A 12753-nucleotide genomic window follows, 5' to 3' on the forward strand; every position below is an offset into this window, starting at 1 on the left:
GTCTTTTTCTCCTTTTTCAGGTAACATCGGGGGCTTATCTACAGCATTACAGAATGCTGCAGATAAACCCCTGATGCCGGTGGGATTACCTCACCCGCGATTTTCGGGGTGACAGGTTCCCATTAATACAAATACAGTAAACTACACACGTAAAGCACTAATTATATATCTCACGGATATCCATCTACCCCATATCTATTTCTGCACATCAAACACCTATACATCTGTCATTTCTATTACGGTACGTGTCACACAGACAGCACTGGGATGTCACACTTTATGTCAACAATGTTTGGAATGTATTGTCACCCATGCTGCTGAAAAAAAAACCCACAACGGACATGTTTATGTCGGGGTCCCATGGACATGTACGCAGCCCCATAGACTACTATGGGTGTGCATGTGTAAGTGTCCCTGGTATGTGTGTAACTGTCACCACACCTACCGGAGGCACTGATGTGTGAAGGGGGCCTTTCAGTGATACATGCTGCAGTTGTAACCATGGACCCTTCGCACCAGGTTATTTTAAGAAGAGGGACATCAGTGTCCTGAGGTCAGCAACTGGTTCTGTAATACGGACCTCAAAGAAAAGCCCGGCTGACACACACGTGGTCGGCTGCTGAGAATAGATGCCAGTGTCAGCTACAAACCAACAATACTAGGATTTAGTTACACTGGATTAAGCTTTACTTATACAATGGGGAAAAAAGAAAAAACACTGAACTCACGTTTTGACGGACAGTGATATAAAACTGTACACTTACATATATCTTCTGCAAAAATGATGCTGGTCACCCGTGTAGGATGGGTGGCACGTGCCTGCACCACGGCCCGTTGCGAACACTGATGATCATCGATGCTTACATGTTCGATGCTGGCAACCTCGGGCCGTGTTGATGACCTAAAATAATATGAAAATAAAAAATTTTTTGAAAAATATATATACGGACTGTAGTAAAAAATTTCAAGCAATAAAAAGGTTCCTGATCAGATCTATTGGTGAGTACTTTAAAAATAAATAGTTTCATCTGAATGCCCCCAGGGCCATCTACAGGTTTATGTGGGTACTTGGTCAATGAAGGAGAGAGAAAGAGAAAGAGAGAACTTTTTCTCGGACTTGAAAATCATTCCGGGCATGCGCAGAAGGGAAAAACTGGATCCGTCGCTGGATTCCTGTGTGTGACGGTCAGCAACGGATCCTGCGTCCATAGGCTTCCATTGTAGCTGACGACAGACAGCGCAGGATGTGTCGCTGGCCGATTTTCCGAGGTGCAGGATCTTGCATTCTCAAAAAATCGACGGATTGTAACGGATCTGAAAAGACGAAGTGTGAAAGAGGCCTAACAGGTTCTCTTAAAAAGGCGGAGACAGGCGGCCGTACACCACAATGTTTGTAATAAACCCTTGCAATGCTGAAAAGGGTGGTGCTGGTACTTGAAGGACAGCCTTGAAAGACAGCCTTGAAATGTACCGTATTATTATGGTGCTTGAACCCTCTAGGTTCAAGCAACATATTGTAATCCGATTTCTTATATTTTATTCTTCTCTGCGTTTTCCGCAATTAATGCGGCCCGAACCGCTCGGCGCAGAGACCCCTATCAGGTGGCGTTTCGAAGCCCTCGGTGGGGACAGGTGTGCGATGTATTTTTGGAGTCGATCCGATTTGTAGGTGTTTTTTTTTTTTTTTTAAATCGCATTTAAAAAAAAAAAAAAATTCCCATAGGAATTAATGGCGACCTTTCCATGACCCCCAACTTGACCTTCCAAAGATGGCAGCTATGCAAATGTACAGTGTCCATTTTAGGACATGATCATTTATCAAAGTCAAACATCAGAATAAAGTGACTATGACACCCGACAATCCAACACTAAGTGCCCCCCAGGTCCTGTGTGTGAAAAGTAAGTGCCCCCCAGGTCCTGTGTGTGAAAAGTAAGTGCCCCCCAGGTCCTGTGTGTGAAAAGTAAGTGCCCCCCGGTCCAGTGTGTGAAAAGTAAGTGCCCCCCCGTCCTGTGTGTGATAAGTGCCCCCGTCCTGTGTGAGATAAGTGCCCCCCCGTCCTGTGTGAGATAAGTGCCCCCCGTCCTGTGTGAGATAAGTGCCCCCCGTCCTGTGTGTGATAAGTGCCCCCCGTCCTGTGTGTGATAAGTGCCCCCCGTCCTGTGTGTGATAAGTGCCCCCCGTCCTGTGTGTGATAAGTGCCCCCCGTCCTGTGTGTGATAAGTGCCCCCGTCCTGTGTGAGATAAGTGCCCCCCCCGTCCTGTGTGTGATAAGTGCCCCCCCCGTCCTGTGTGATAAGTGCCCCCACCCCGTCCTGTGTGTGATCAGTGCCCCCACCCCGTCCTGTGTGTGATAAGTGCCCCCCCCCGTCCTGTGTGATAAGTGCCCCCCCCGTCCTGTGTGATAAGTGCCCCCCCGTCCTGTGTGATAACTGCCCCCCCCGTCCTGTGTGTGATAAGTGCCCCCCCCCGTCCTGTGTGATAAGTGCCCCCCCGTCCTGTGTGATAAGTGCCCCCCCCGTCCTGTGTGATAAGTGCCCCCCCCCGTCCTGTGTGATAAGTGCCCCCCCGTCCTGTGTGATAAGTGCCCCCCCGTCCTGTGTGATAAGTGCCCCCCCGTCCTGTGTGATAACTGCCCCCCCCCGTCCTGTGTGTGATAAGTGCCCCCCCCCGTCCTGTGTGATAAGTGCCCCCCCCGTCCTGTGTGATAAGTGCCCCCCCCGTCCTGTGTGATAAGTGCCCCCCCCGTCCTGTGTGTGATAAGTGCCCCCCCCCATCCTGTGTGTGATAAGTGCCCCCCCCGTCCTGTGTGATAAGTGCCCCCACCCCGTCCTGTGTGTGATAAGTGCCCCCCCGTCCTGTGTGTGATAAGTGCCCCCCCCGTCCTGTGTGTGATAAGTGCCCCCCCCGTCCTGTGTGTGATAAGTGCCCCCCCGTCCTGTGTGATAAGTGCCCCCCCGTCCTGTGTGATAAGTGTCCCCCCCCCGTCCTGTGTGATAAGTGCCCCCCCCCCGTCCTGTGTGTGATAAGTGCCCCCCCGTCCTGTGTGTGATAAGTGCCCCCCCGTCCTGTGTGTGATAAGTGCCCCCCCGTCCTGTGTGATAAGTGCCCCCCCGTCCTGTGTGATAAGTGCCCCCCCCGTCCTGTGTGTGATAAGTGCCCCCCCCGTCCTGTGTGATAAGTGCCCCCCCGTCCTGTGTGATAAGTGCCCCCCCGTCCTGTGTGATAAGTGCCCCCCCGTCCTGTGTGATAAGTGCCCCCCCGTCCTGTGTGATAACTGCCCCCCCCCCGTCCTGTGTGTGATAAGTGCCCCCCCCCCGTCCTGTGTGATAAGTGCCCCCCCGTCCTGTGTGATAAGTGCCCCCCCCGTCCTGTGTGATAAGTGCCCCCCCCGTCCTGTGTGTGATAAGTGCCCCCCCACATCCTGTGTGTGATAAGTGCCCCCCCCGTCCTGTGTGATAAGTGCCCCCACCCCGTCCTGTGTGTGATAAGTGCCCCCCCGTCCTGTGTGTGATAAGTGCCCCCCCCGTCCTGTGTGTGATAAGTGCCCCCCCGTCCTGTGTGATAAGTGCCCCCCCCGTCCTGTGTGTGATAAGTGCCCCCCCGTCCTGTGTGATAAGTGCCCCCCCGTCCTGTGTGATAAGTGCCCCCCCCCGTCCTGTGTGATAAGTGTCCCCCCCCCGTCCTGTGTGATAAGTGCCCCCCCCGTCCTGTGTGTGATAAGTGCCCCCCCGTCCTGTGTGTGATAAGTGCCCCCCCGTCCTGTGTGTGATAAGTGCCCCCCCGTCCTGTGTGATAAGTGTCCCCCCCCCGTCCTGTGTGATAAGTGCCCCCCCCCCGTCCTGTGTGTGATAAGTGCCCCCCCCCCGTCCTGTGTGATAAGTGCCCCCCCGTCCTGTGTGATAAGTGCCCCCCCCCGTCCTGTGTGATAAGTGTCCCCCCCCCGTCCTGTGTGATAAGTGCCCCCCCCCCGTCCTGTGTGTGATAAGTGCCCCCCCCGTCCTGTGTGATAAGTGCCCCCCCCGTCCTGTGTGATAAGTGTCCCCCCCCCCGTCCTGTGTGATAAGTGTCCCCCCCCCGTCCTGTGTGATAAGTGCCCCCCCCGTCCTGTGTGTGATAAGTGCCCCCCCCGTCCTGTGTGTGATAAGTGCCCCCCCCGTCCTGTGTGTGATAAGTGCTGCTGTAAGGATAGCAGCGCTGTTCAAGCACCATGTATTTCCTTCAGGAAATGCCCATCTAGTTTCATTTTGCTTTCCCACATACACCGCCACAGCTTTTTATTTGTATGTACTATAGTACTGTAGGCGGAGTGGTACAAGATCTTGTTTTTTTTCTTTGCAAAGCAACCTGATTTTTTTCATTTAGGCCTCATTTGCCAGACTAAAGTAAGCAGTTAATTTATATTATAGGAATTGTGCCATCCTTTTTCCTCTCCCCAAAAGTAAGCCTTTATTTCCAGACCCTTACAAGTCAAAAGATGCACGATTTGTGGGTAGGAAAGAAAAGCAGAAACGTGTCATTCACACACACGAGCCTTTGTAGAAGATTTTGCATCTTTTATGTATGACAGGAAGTATAAGTCAGGCTCATATCCGGAACTGAGACAAAAATGATAGAAAACTTCCACAGCGGGTTTTTTTTGTCCACTAATAAGAAAAAAAAAAAAAAAGTTTTTCCACCTCCTATCAGTCTGTGAAAAACTGACAGCACACGGATAGCATCAGGCTGCCACCACATTTTTCACTGACTCATAGTTTGGCACCATTTTAATCCAATGCTCAGATCAATATTAGATAGGTCTCTGTGATTTTGCACAGACCACTTGATCTGGGATGAAAAAAAGAAATCTGACATTAGAAAATCCATAAGTACAAGTGCAATCAACGGAAGAAAAACAAAAAAAAAAAACCTGTACATGAAAAATAGTGATGAGCGAACGTGCTCTGATAAGATGTCATCCGAGTGTCTTCGGCCTGCTTGAATAATAGCCGAAACACATGCAGGGATAGCCTAACAAACAGGCAATCCTTGCATATGTTGTGGCTGCCTAACAGCCGCGAGGACTCGAACATATTACTCGAGCACACTGAAGACACTCGGTTAGCACCCGAGCATGCTCAGATAACACTTTATCCCAGCACGTTCGCTCATCACTGAAGGTCACCCTTTGGTGTGCACTTTCTTCCACTTCCCAGCACCTACAATGTATCTGTAAACAATGGATGCTATACTGTGGCTCTGCTCTGTATGGCATTCGTGTTTTGTTTTTTTTGTTTTGTTTGTTGTGCACTCCTCTGACACACGGAAGATACTTGTGCATGCTGCATTTTTTTTTTTTTTTTCACATACAGATTTGGTCAGACGAAAAAAAAAAATCTCAATGGCACGGCTCCATTGAATAACATTGGTCCGTGTGAGGTCCGATTCTTTCACGGATTGCACTTGGATGGAAACTACGCTTGTGTGAACCTACCCGTACAATGAGCGACACTGCAGGATCTTCAAAAGGAGCGTGAAGATCCAACTAGGTCACCACTTCTTATAGTGTCAGAACATAATGGCCTCGCTGATTACTATGGTGCTGCAATCCGGAATACATCACATCTTGGCATCTGCAGCTTTCAGAAGTTGCTTTTTGTGGAACATTAAAAACTTAATGGAAGTTGAAATAAACTGCATCAAACCACAAGAGCGCCGCAAAACGTCTGACTATTTCAATATGGAAAAAAAAAAAAAAAAAAAGGAAAAAGGAAAAGTGAACGATGCAAACCATATGGCACAGGCAGGAGATAGAGGTAAGAGACTGTGACCAGGTGTAGGCCATGGGCAGCCAATCCTGAGGCCTCATGTTCCCAGATCATGACAATATTCACCTAAGTGCTGGATCATGTTTGGTTTGGTCCATTTTTCCCATCAGTGTGCAAAAAAAAAAAAAAAATTGGCAAAGCTTCTCCTACCCATTATAGTGTCCATCATTTTCATGGGGACATAGACTTGTACAGGCGATTGTGATCAGTGATTTGTATGAAAAAAAGCTGGGACATAGCTCAGTGATTTTACTTTTGGGAATACAAGATATGTTAAAATATAAAAAAAAGGCACGGGTATGTGAATAGCCCCAAAGACTATAATGGTTACGTGTTCTATCCGCAAAAATAAAGAACAAATACATGAAACACGGATGTCAAGATGGGGCCTTAATGTCCAAAATGAGCTCATCACATAACTGATGCCAATGGAAGCAGAGGGACCCGTGTGATGATTGTGGACTCGTTTGGTTTTCGTCGTTTGCTCATTTTTTAAACAGAAAAACAAGTTTGTTTAGTTTTAAAATCAGTCACAGAACAGAACCAGACGGATCTTGTAATAATCAATGGGTCTGTAGCCATCATGTATAAAACATCAGGGCTCCAGCACACACACCCCCGAGGAAGGCACTGCAGCTCCGGTACACCCGAGAAAACACGCGGGCCGGGCGTATAGCTCCGGTACACCCGAGAAAACACGCGGGCAGGCATATAGCTCCGGTACACCCGAGAAAACACGCGGGGCGGACGTATAGCTCCGGTACACCCGAGAAAACACGCGGGCAGGCATATAGCTCCGGTACACCCGAGAAAACACGCAGGCAGGCATATAGCTCCGGTACACCCGAGAAAACACGCGGGCAGGCATATAGCTCCGGTACACCCGAGAAAACACGCGGGCAGGCATATAGCTCCGGTACACCCGAGAAAACACGCGGGCAGGCATATAGCTCCGGTACACCCGAGAAAACACGCGGGCAGGCATATAGCTCCGGTACACCCGAGAAAACACGCGGGCAGGCATATAGCTCCGGTACACCCGAGAAAACACGCGGGGCGGGCGTATAGCTCCGGTACACCCGAGAAAACACGCGGGCAGGTGTATAGCCCCAGCGTATAGTTCCGGTACACCCGAGAAAACACGCGGGCAGGCATATAGCTCCGGTACACCCGAGAAAACACGCGGGCAGGTGTATAGCCCCAGCGTATAGTTCCGGTACACACGCGGGGCGAGCGCAGAGCTCCGGTACGCACGCGGGGCGGGCGCAGAGCTCCGGTACGCACGCGGGGCGGGCGCAGAGCTCCGGTACGCACGCGGGGCGGGCGCAGAGCTCCGGTACGCACGCGGGGCGGGCGCAGAGCTCCGGTACGCACGCGGGGCGGGCGCAGAGCTCCGGTACGCACGCGGGGCGGGCGCAGAGCTCCGGTACGCACGCGGGGCGGGCGCAGAGCTCCGGTACGCACGCGGGGCGGGCGCAGAGCTCCGGTACGCACGCGGGGCGGGCGCAGAGCTCCGGTACGCACGCGGGGCGGGCGCAGAGCTCCGGTACGCACGCGGGGCGGGCGCAGAGCTCCGGTACGCACGCGGGGCGGGCGCAGAGCTCCGGTACGCACGCGGGGCGGGCGCAGAGCTCTGGTACGCACGCGGGGCGGGCGCAGAGCTTGTGTATATAGCTCCAGTGCACATGGTGCCGGCACTCACCACTTGTAGCAGCCCTCTGTGACCTCCAGGGTGAAGTTTATCCTGGTCCCTCGGGTGAAGGGCAGCAGGACTTTGGGGATACTCAGTTTGGACGATGAGGAGACCTGCAGGAGAGTCAGGGCAATAACTCCGAGCGCCCAGCAGTCCCCGTGCCCCATGCCGGCCTCGGTGCGTCCGCCTCTGTGTGCCGGCTGCTGTGCTCACAACTCCCAGAGAGTCGCAGGACGGGACAGCGCCGCCAGCAGGGCTCTCGGAGCTTGTGCAGCAGCTCGTCGGGTCTACAGCTCGCAGTGTACGCGGGGGGCCGCCGGCTGCCGCTGCTTATCAGCTCCCGCCATGTGTTTCATCACCTCCTCCTGCCCGCACCGCTATCTGGGAGAAAGAGCCGTAAAGAGAGGGCGGGCTGAGTGCTGCACACACACGGTGCTGCTGTCACCACTGCACACAGACACGGGGCTGCTGTCACCACTGCACACAGACACGGGGCTGCACACACGGCGACTCCAGCACTGCCATTAGGTTTCTGCTGTAATTGCATTAACCCCTTCAGTGCGGCGCTTGTAGTATGGAATAACACCGCTCACTTTACCGTAGGAAAAAGGAAAAAAAAATCCCAAGTGGGGTGAAATGGTGAATCCCAGTAATTTATTTATTTATTTGTTTTATTTTTTTTGGGGGGGGGGTTGTATTTATGTTGTGCACTGTGTGGTAAAAATGATCCCTCAATGTGATTTTTTTTTTTTTTTTTGGGGGGGGGGGGGGTTGGGAGGTCCGTATGATTACATCGATACCAAACTTTGTATTTTATATCGGCCCAAAAACATCTTAAAGTTGTAAAAAAAAACAATTCGATTGCGCGCAAGGTTTTCAGTCCTGTAACGAGCTGCCGTTTTTCTTGCTACCGTTCTGAGGTAAACTTTATTGGGTCATAAGGGGAAGTGCAGCGATCAGAAAACAAGGCCAGTCTCACAGGTCCAGATATTTCCAGTACTGGAAGAAACGGTCCCGGAGCTATCCGTGTGTCCGTGTTTATCGTCCGTGTATTATTTGTTTCAAATTTAACCCTATGACTAAAAAAAAGCACACGGCATCTGTGTGCGGTACGTGTTTACATGCACCCATTGACTTTAATGGGTCCGAGCGCTCCCACGAACACTGACATGTCTCCGTGTTTTGCTAACGGACACACGGTCCGTGAAAACACGCTGACATCTGCAGAGACACATTCATTTTAATGTGTCTACGTGTGTCGGTGTCTCCGGCCTAACCTGCAGCCCAGGCAGGCAACACATCCAAGCTCTGGCGCCGGCACTGTGGAGCGGAGCGTGCGGCCGCATAGCAACACATGGAGCCGCACGCTCCGCTCCACAGTGCTGGCACCAGAGCTTGGATTTCACATGCGAGACACAGACGTGTTTCTCGCATGTGTGATCCCGGCCTTATTGTTCCACTCCTGGTTTTGGCTTACAAATACTGAGGTAAAATACTGACCACATACTGCTACTGTGACGGCAGCCTCATAGTGCCCTTATAGACTACTGAGGCATCTTTCTGTACCACCATAGCTCTCCACAGCAATAAACTGGCATTCTTCATCCGATTTCTGTTCTTCCAGAGACACAATGCTTTGTAATATGCACTAATACTGTAATAAGACGTCACACACAGCGCCATTCGCCAGCACACAGATCGACTATGGTATAGAATTTGACTAGACTTTATTTCTTCTCTAGTGACACTGCAGAGGAAATGAAAAGTGTTTTCCAGATTTATAAAAATAATATATATATATATATATATATATATATATATATATATATATATATATATATATATGTATATATATTATACAGTGGCTTGCGGAAGTATTCACCCCCCTTGGGCTTTTTACCTATTTTGTTAACCCCTTCCCGACCCATGACGCCACGTAGGCGTCATGAAAGTCGGTGCCAATCCGACCCATGACGCCTATGTGGCGTCATGGAAAGATCGCGTCCCTGCAGGCCGGGTGAAAGGGTTAACTCCCATTTCACCCGATCTGCAGGGACAGGGGGAGTGGTAGTTTAGCCCAGGGGGGGTGGCTTCACCCCCTCGTGGCTACGATCGCTCTGATTGGCTGTTGAAAGTGAAACTGCCAATCAGAGCGATTTGTAATATTTCACCTATTATAACAGGTGAAATATTACAATCCAGCCATGGCCGATGCTGAAATATCATCGGCCATGGCTGGAAATACTAATGTGCCCCCACCCCACCGATCGCCCCCCCCAGCCCCCCGATCTGGCCGATACACTGCTCCGGCTCCCCTCCATCCAGTGCTCCGCTCCCCCCCGTGCTCTTGTCTGCTCCCCCCGTGCTCCAATCACCCCCCCGTGCTCCAATCACCCCCCCTGCACTCCGATCCACCCCCCCCCCCCGGTGCTCCGTTCCACCCCCCGTGCTCCATTCCAGCCCCCCCGTGCTCCGTTCCACGCCCCCCGTGCTCCGTTCCACCCCTCCCGCGCTCTGATTCCCCCCCCCCCGTGCTCCGATCCCCCCCCACCCCGTGGTCCCCCCCCACCGCATCATACTTACCGATCCAGCCGGGGTCCCGTCCGTCTTCTCCCTGGGCGCCGCCATCTTACAAAATGGCGGGCACATGCGCAGTGCGCCCGCCGAATCTGCCGGCCGATTCGTTCCAAAGTGCATTTTGATCACTGAGATAGATTATATCTCAGTGATCAAAATAAAAAAAATAATAAATGACCCCCCCCCCCCCCTTTGTCACCCCCATAGGTAGGGACAATAAAAAAATAAAGAAATTTTTTTTTTCCACTAATGTTAGAATAGGGTTAGGGGTAGGGTTATGGGTAGGGTTAGGGGTAGGGGTAGGGTTAGGGCTAGGGGTAGGGTTAGGGCTAGGGTTAGGGTTTCGGTATGTGCACACGTATTCTGGTCCTCTGCGGATTTTTCCGCTGCGGATTTGATAAATCCGCAGTGCTAAACCGCTGCGGATTTATGGCGGATTTACCGCGTTTTTTTCTGCGCATTTCACTGCGGTTTTACAACTGCGATTTTCTATTGGAGCAGTTGTAAAACCGCTGCGGAATCCGCAGAAAGAAGTGACATGCTGCGGAATGTAAACCGCTGCGTTTCCGTGCAGTTTTTCCGCAGCATGTGTACAGTGATTTTTGTTTCCCGTAGGTTTACATTGAACTGTAAACTCATGGGAAACTGCTGCGGATCAGCAGCGTTTTCCGCAGCGTGTGCACATACATTTAGAATTAGGCTATGTGCACACTGTGCGGATTTGGCTGCGGATTGGCCGCTGCGGATTCGCAGCAGTGTTCCATCAGGTTTACAGTACCATGTAAACATATGAAAAACCAAATCCGTTGTGCCCATGGTGCGGAAAATACCGCGCGGAAACGCTGCGTTGTATTTTCCGCAGCATGTCAATTCTTTGTGCGGATTCCGCAGCGTTTTACACCTGTTCCTCAATAGGAATCCGCAGGTGAAATCTGCACAAAAAACACTGGAAATCCGCGGAAAATCCGCAGGTAAAACGCAGTGCCTTTTACCCGCGGATTTTTCAAAAATGGTGCGGAAATATCTCACACGAATCCGCAACGTGGGCACATAGCCTTAGGGTTAGGGTTGGAATTGGGGTTGTGGTTAGGGTTGTGATTAGGGTTATGGCTACAGTTGGGATTAGGGTTAGGGGTGTGGGGGGGTTAGTGTTGGAGTTAGAATTGAGGGGTTACCACTGTTTAGGCACATCAGGGGTCTCCAAACGCAACATGGCGCCACCATTGATTCCAGCCAATCTCGTATTCAAAAAGTCAAATGGTGCTCCCTCACTTCCGAGCCCTGACGTGTGCCCAAACAGTGGTTTACCCCCACATATGGGGTACCAGCATACTCAGGACAAACTGCGCAACAATTACTGGGGTCCAATTTCTTCTGTTACCCTTGTGAATCTAAAAAAATGCTTGCTAAAACATAATTTTTGAGTAAAGAAAAATGATTTTTTATTTTCACGGCTCTGCGTTGTAAACGTCTGTGAAGCACTTGGGGGTTCAAAGTGCTCACCACATATCTAGATAAGTTCCTTGGGGGGTCTAGTTTCTAAAATGGGGTCACTTGTGGGGGTTTCTACTGTTTAGGCACACCAGGGGCTCTGCAAACGCAACGTGACACCCGCAGACCATTCCATCAAAGTCTGCATTTCAAAAGTCACTACTTCCTTTCTGAGCCCCGACGTGTGCCCAAACAGTGGTTTACCCCCACTCATGGGGTATCAGCGTACTCAGGAGAAACTGGACAACAACTTTTGGGGTCCAATTTCTCCTGTAACCCTTGGGAAAATAAAAAATTCTGGGCTAAATAATTATTTTTGAGGAAAGAAAACGTATTTATTATTTTCACGGCTCTGCATTATAAACTTCTATGAAGCACTTGGGGGTTCAAAGTGCTCACCACACATCTAGATAAGTTCCTTTCGGGGTCTAGTTTCCAAAATGTGGTCACTTGTGGGGGATTTCTACTGTTTAGGCACATCAGGGGCTCTGCAAACGCAACGTGACGCCCGCAGAGCATTCCATCAAAGTCTGCATTTCAAAACGTCACTACTTCAATTCCAAGCCCCAGCATGTGCCCAAACAGTAGTTTACCCCCACATATGGGGTATCACCGTACTCAGGAGAAACTGGACAACAAATATTGGGGTCAAATTTCTCCTGTAACCCTTGGGAAAATTAAAAAATTCTGGGCTAAATAATTATTTTTGAGGAAAGAAAACGTATTTATTATTTTCACGGCTCTGCATTATAAACTTCTATGAAGCGCTTGGGGGTTCAAAGTGCTCACCACACATCTAGATAAGTTCCTTTCGGGGTCTAGTTTCCAAAATGGGGTCACTTGTGGGAGGTTTCTACTGTTAAGCCACATCAGGGGCTCTGCAAACGCAACGTGACGCCCACAGAGCATTCCATCAAAGTCTGCATTTCAAAACGTCACTACTTCACTTCCGAGCCTCGGCATGTGCCCAAACAGTGGTTTACCCCCACATATGGGGTATCAGGGTACTCAGGAGAAACTGGACAACAACTTTTGGGGTCCAATTTCTTCTGTAACCCTTGGGAAAATAAAAAATTCTGGGCTAAATAATTATTTTTGAGGAAAGAAAACGTATTTATTATTTTCACGGCTCTGCATTATAAACTTCTATGAAGCACTTGGGGGTTCAAAGTGCTCACCACACATCT

General features: G+C 50.7%; 1 protein-coding gene across 1 annotated transcript in view; it reads right to left on the minus strand.

Moving 5' to 3' along the window:
- The window catches only part of NUP210 (nucleoporin 210), a 102023-nt gene extending 94129 nt beyond the window's left edge, over positions 1-7894 (minus strand). Inside the window, exons 1-2 of the mRNA XM_069736813.1 lie at positions 7508-7894; positions 765-901 (exon numbers count right to left, since the gene is read on the minus strand). Of these exons, the coding sequence (XP_069592914.1) occupies positions 765-901; positions 7508-7665 (295 nt within the window). The 5' untranslated portion in view covers positions 7666-7894. The remainder of the gene's footprint in view (positions 1-764; positions 902-7507) is intronic.
- Positions 7895-12753: the final 4859 nt, after the last annotated feature.

This window comes from Ranitomeya imitator, chromosome 8, assembly GCF_032444005.1.
Source record: "Ranitomeya imitator isolate aRanImi1 chromosome 8, aRanImi1.pri, whole genome shotgun sequence".
NCBI lineage: Eukaryota > Metazoa > Chordata > Amphibia > Anura > Dendrobatidae > Ranitomeya > Ranitomeya imitator.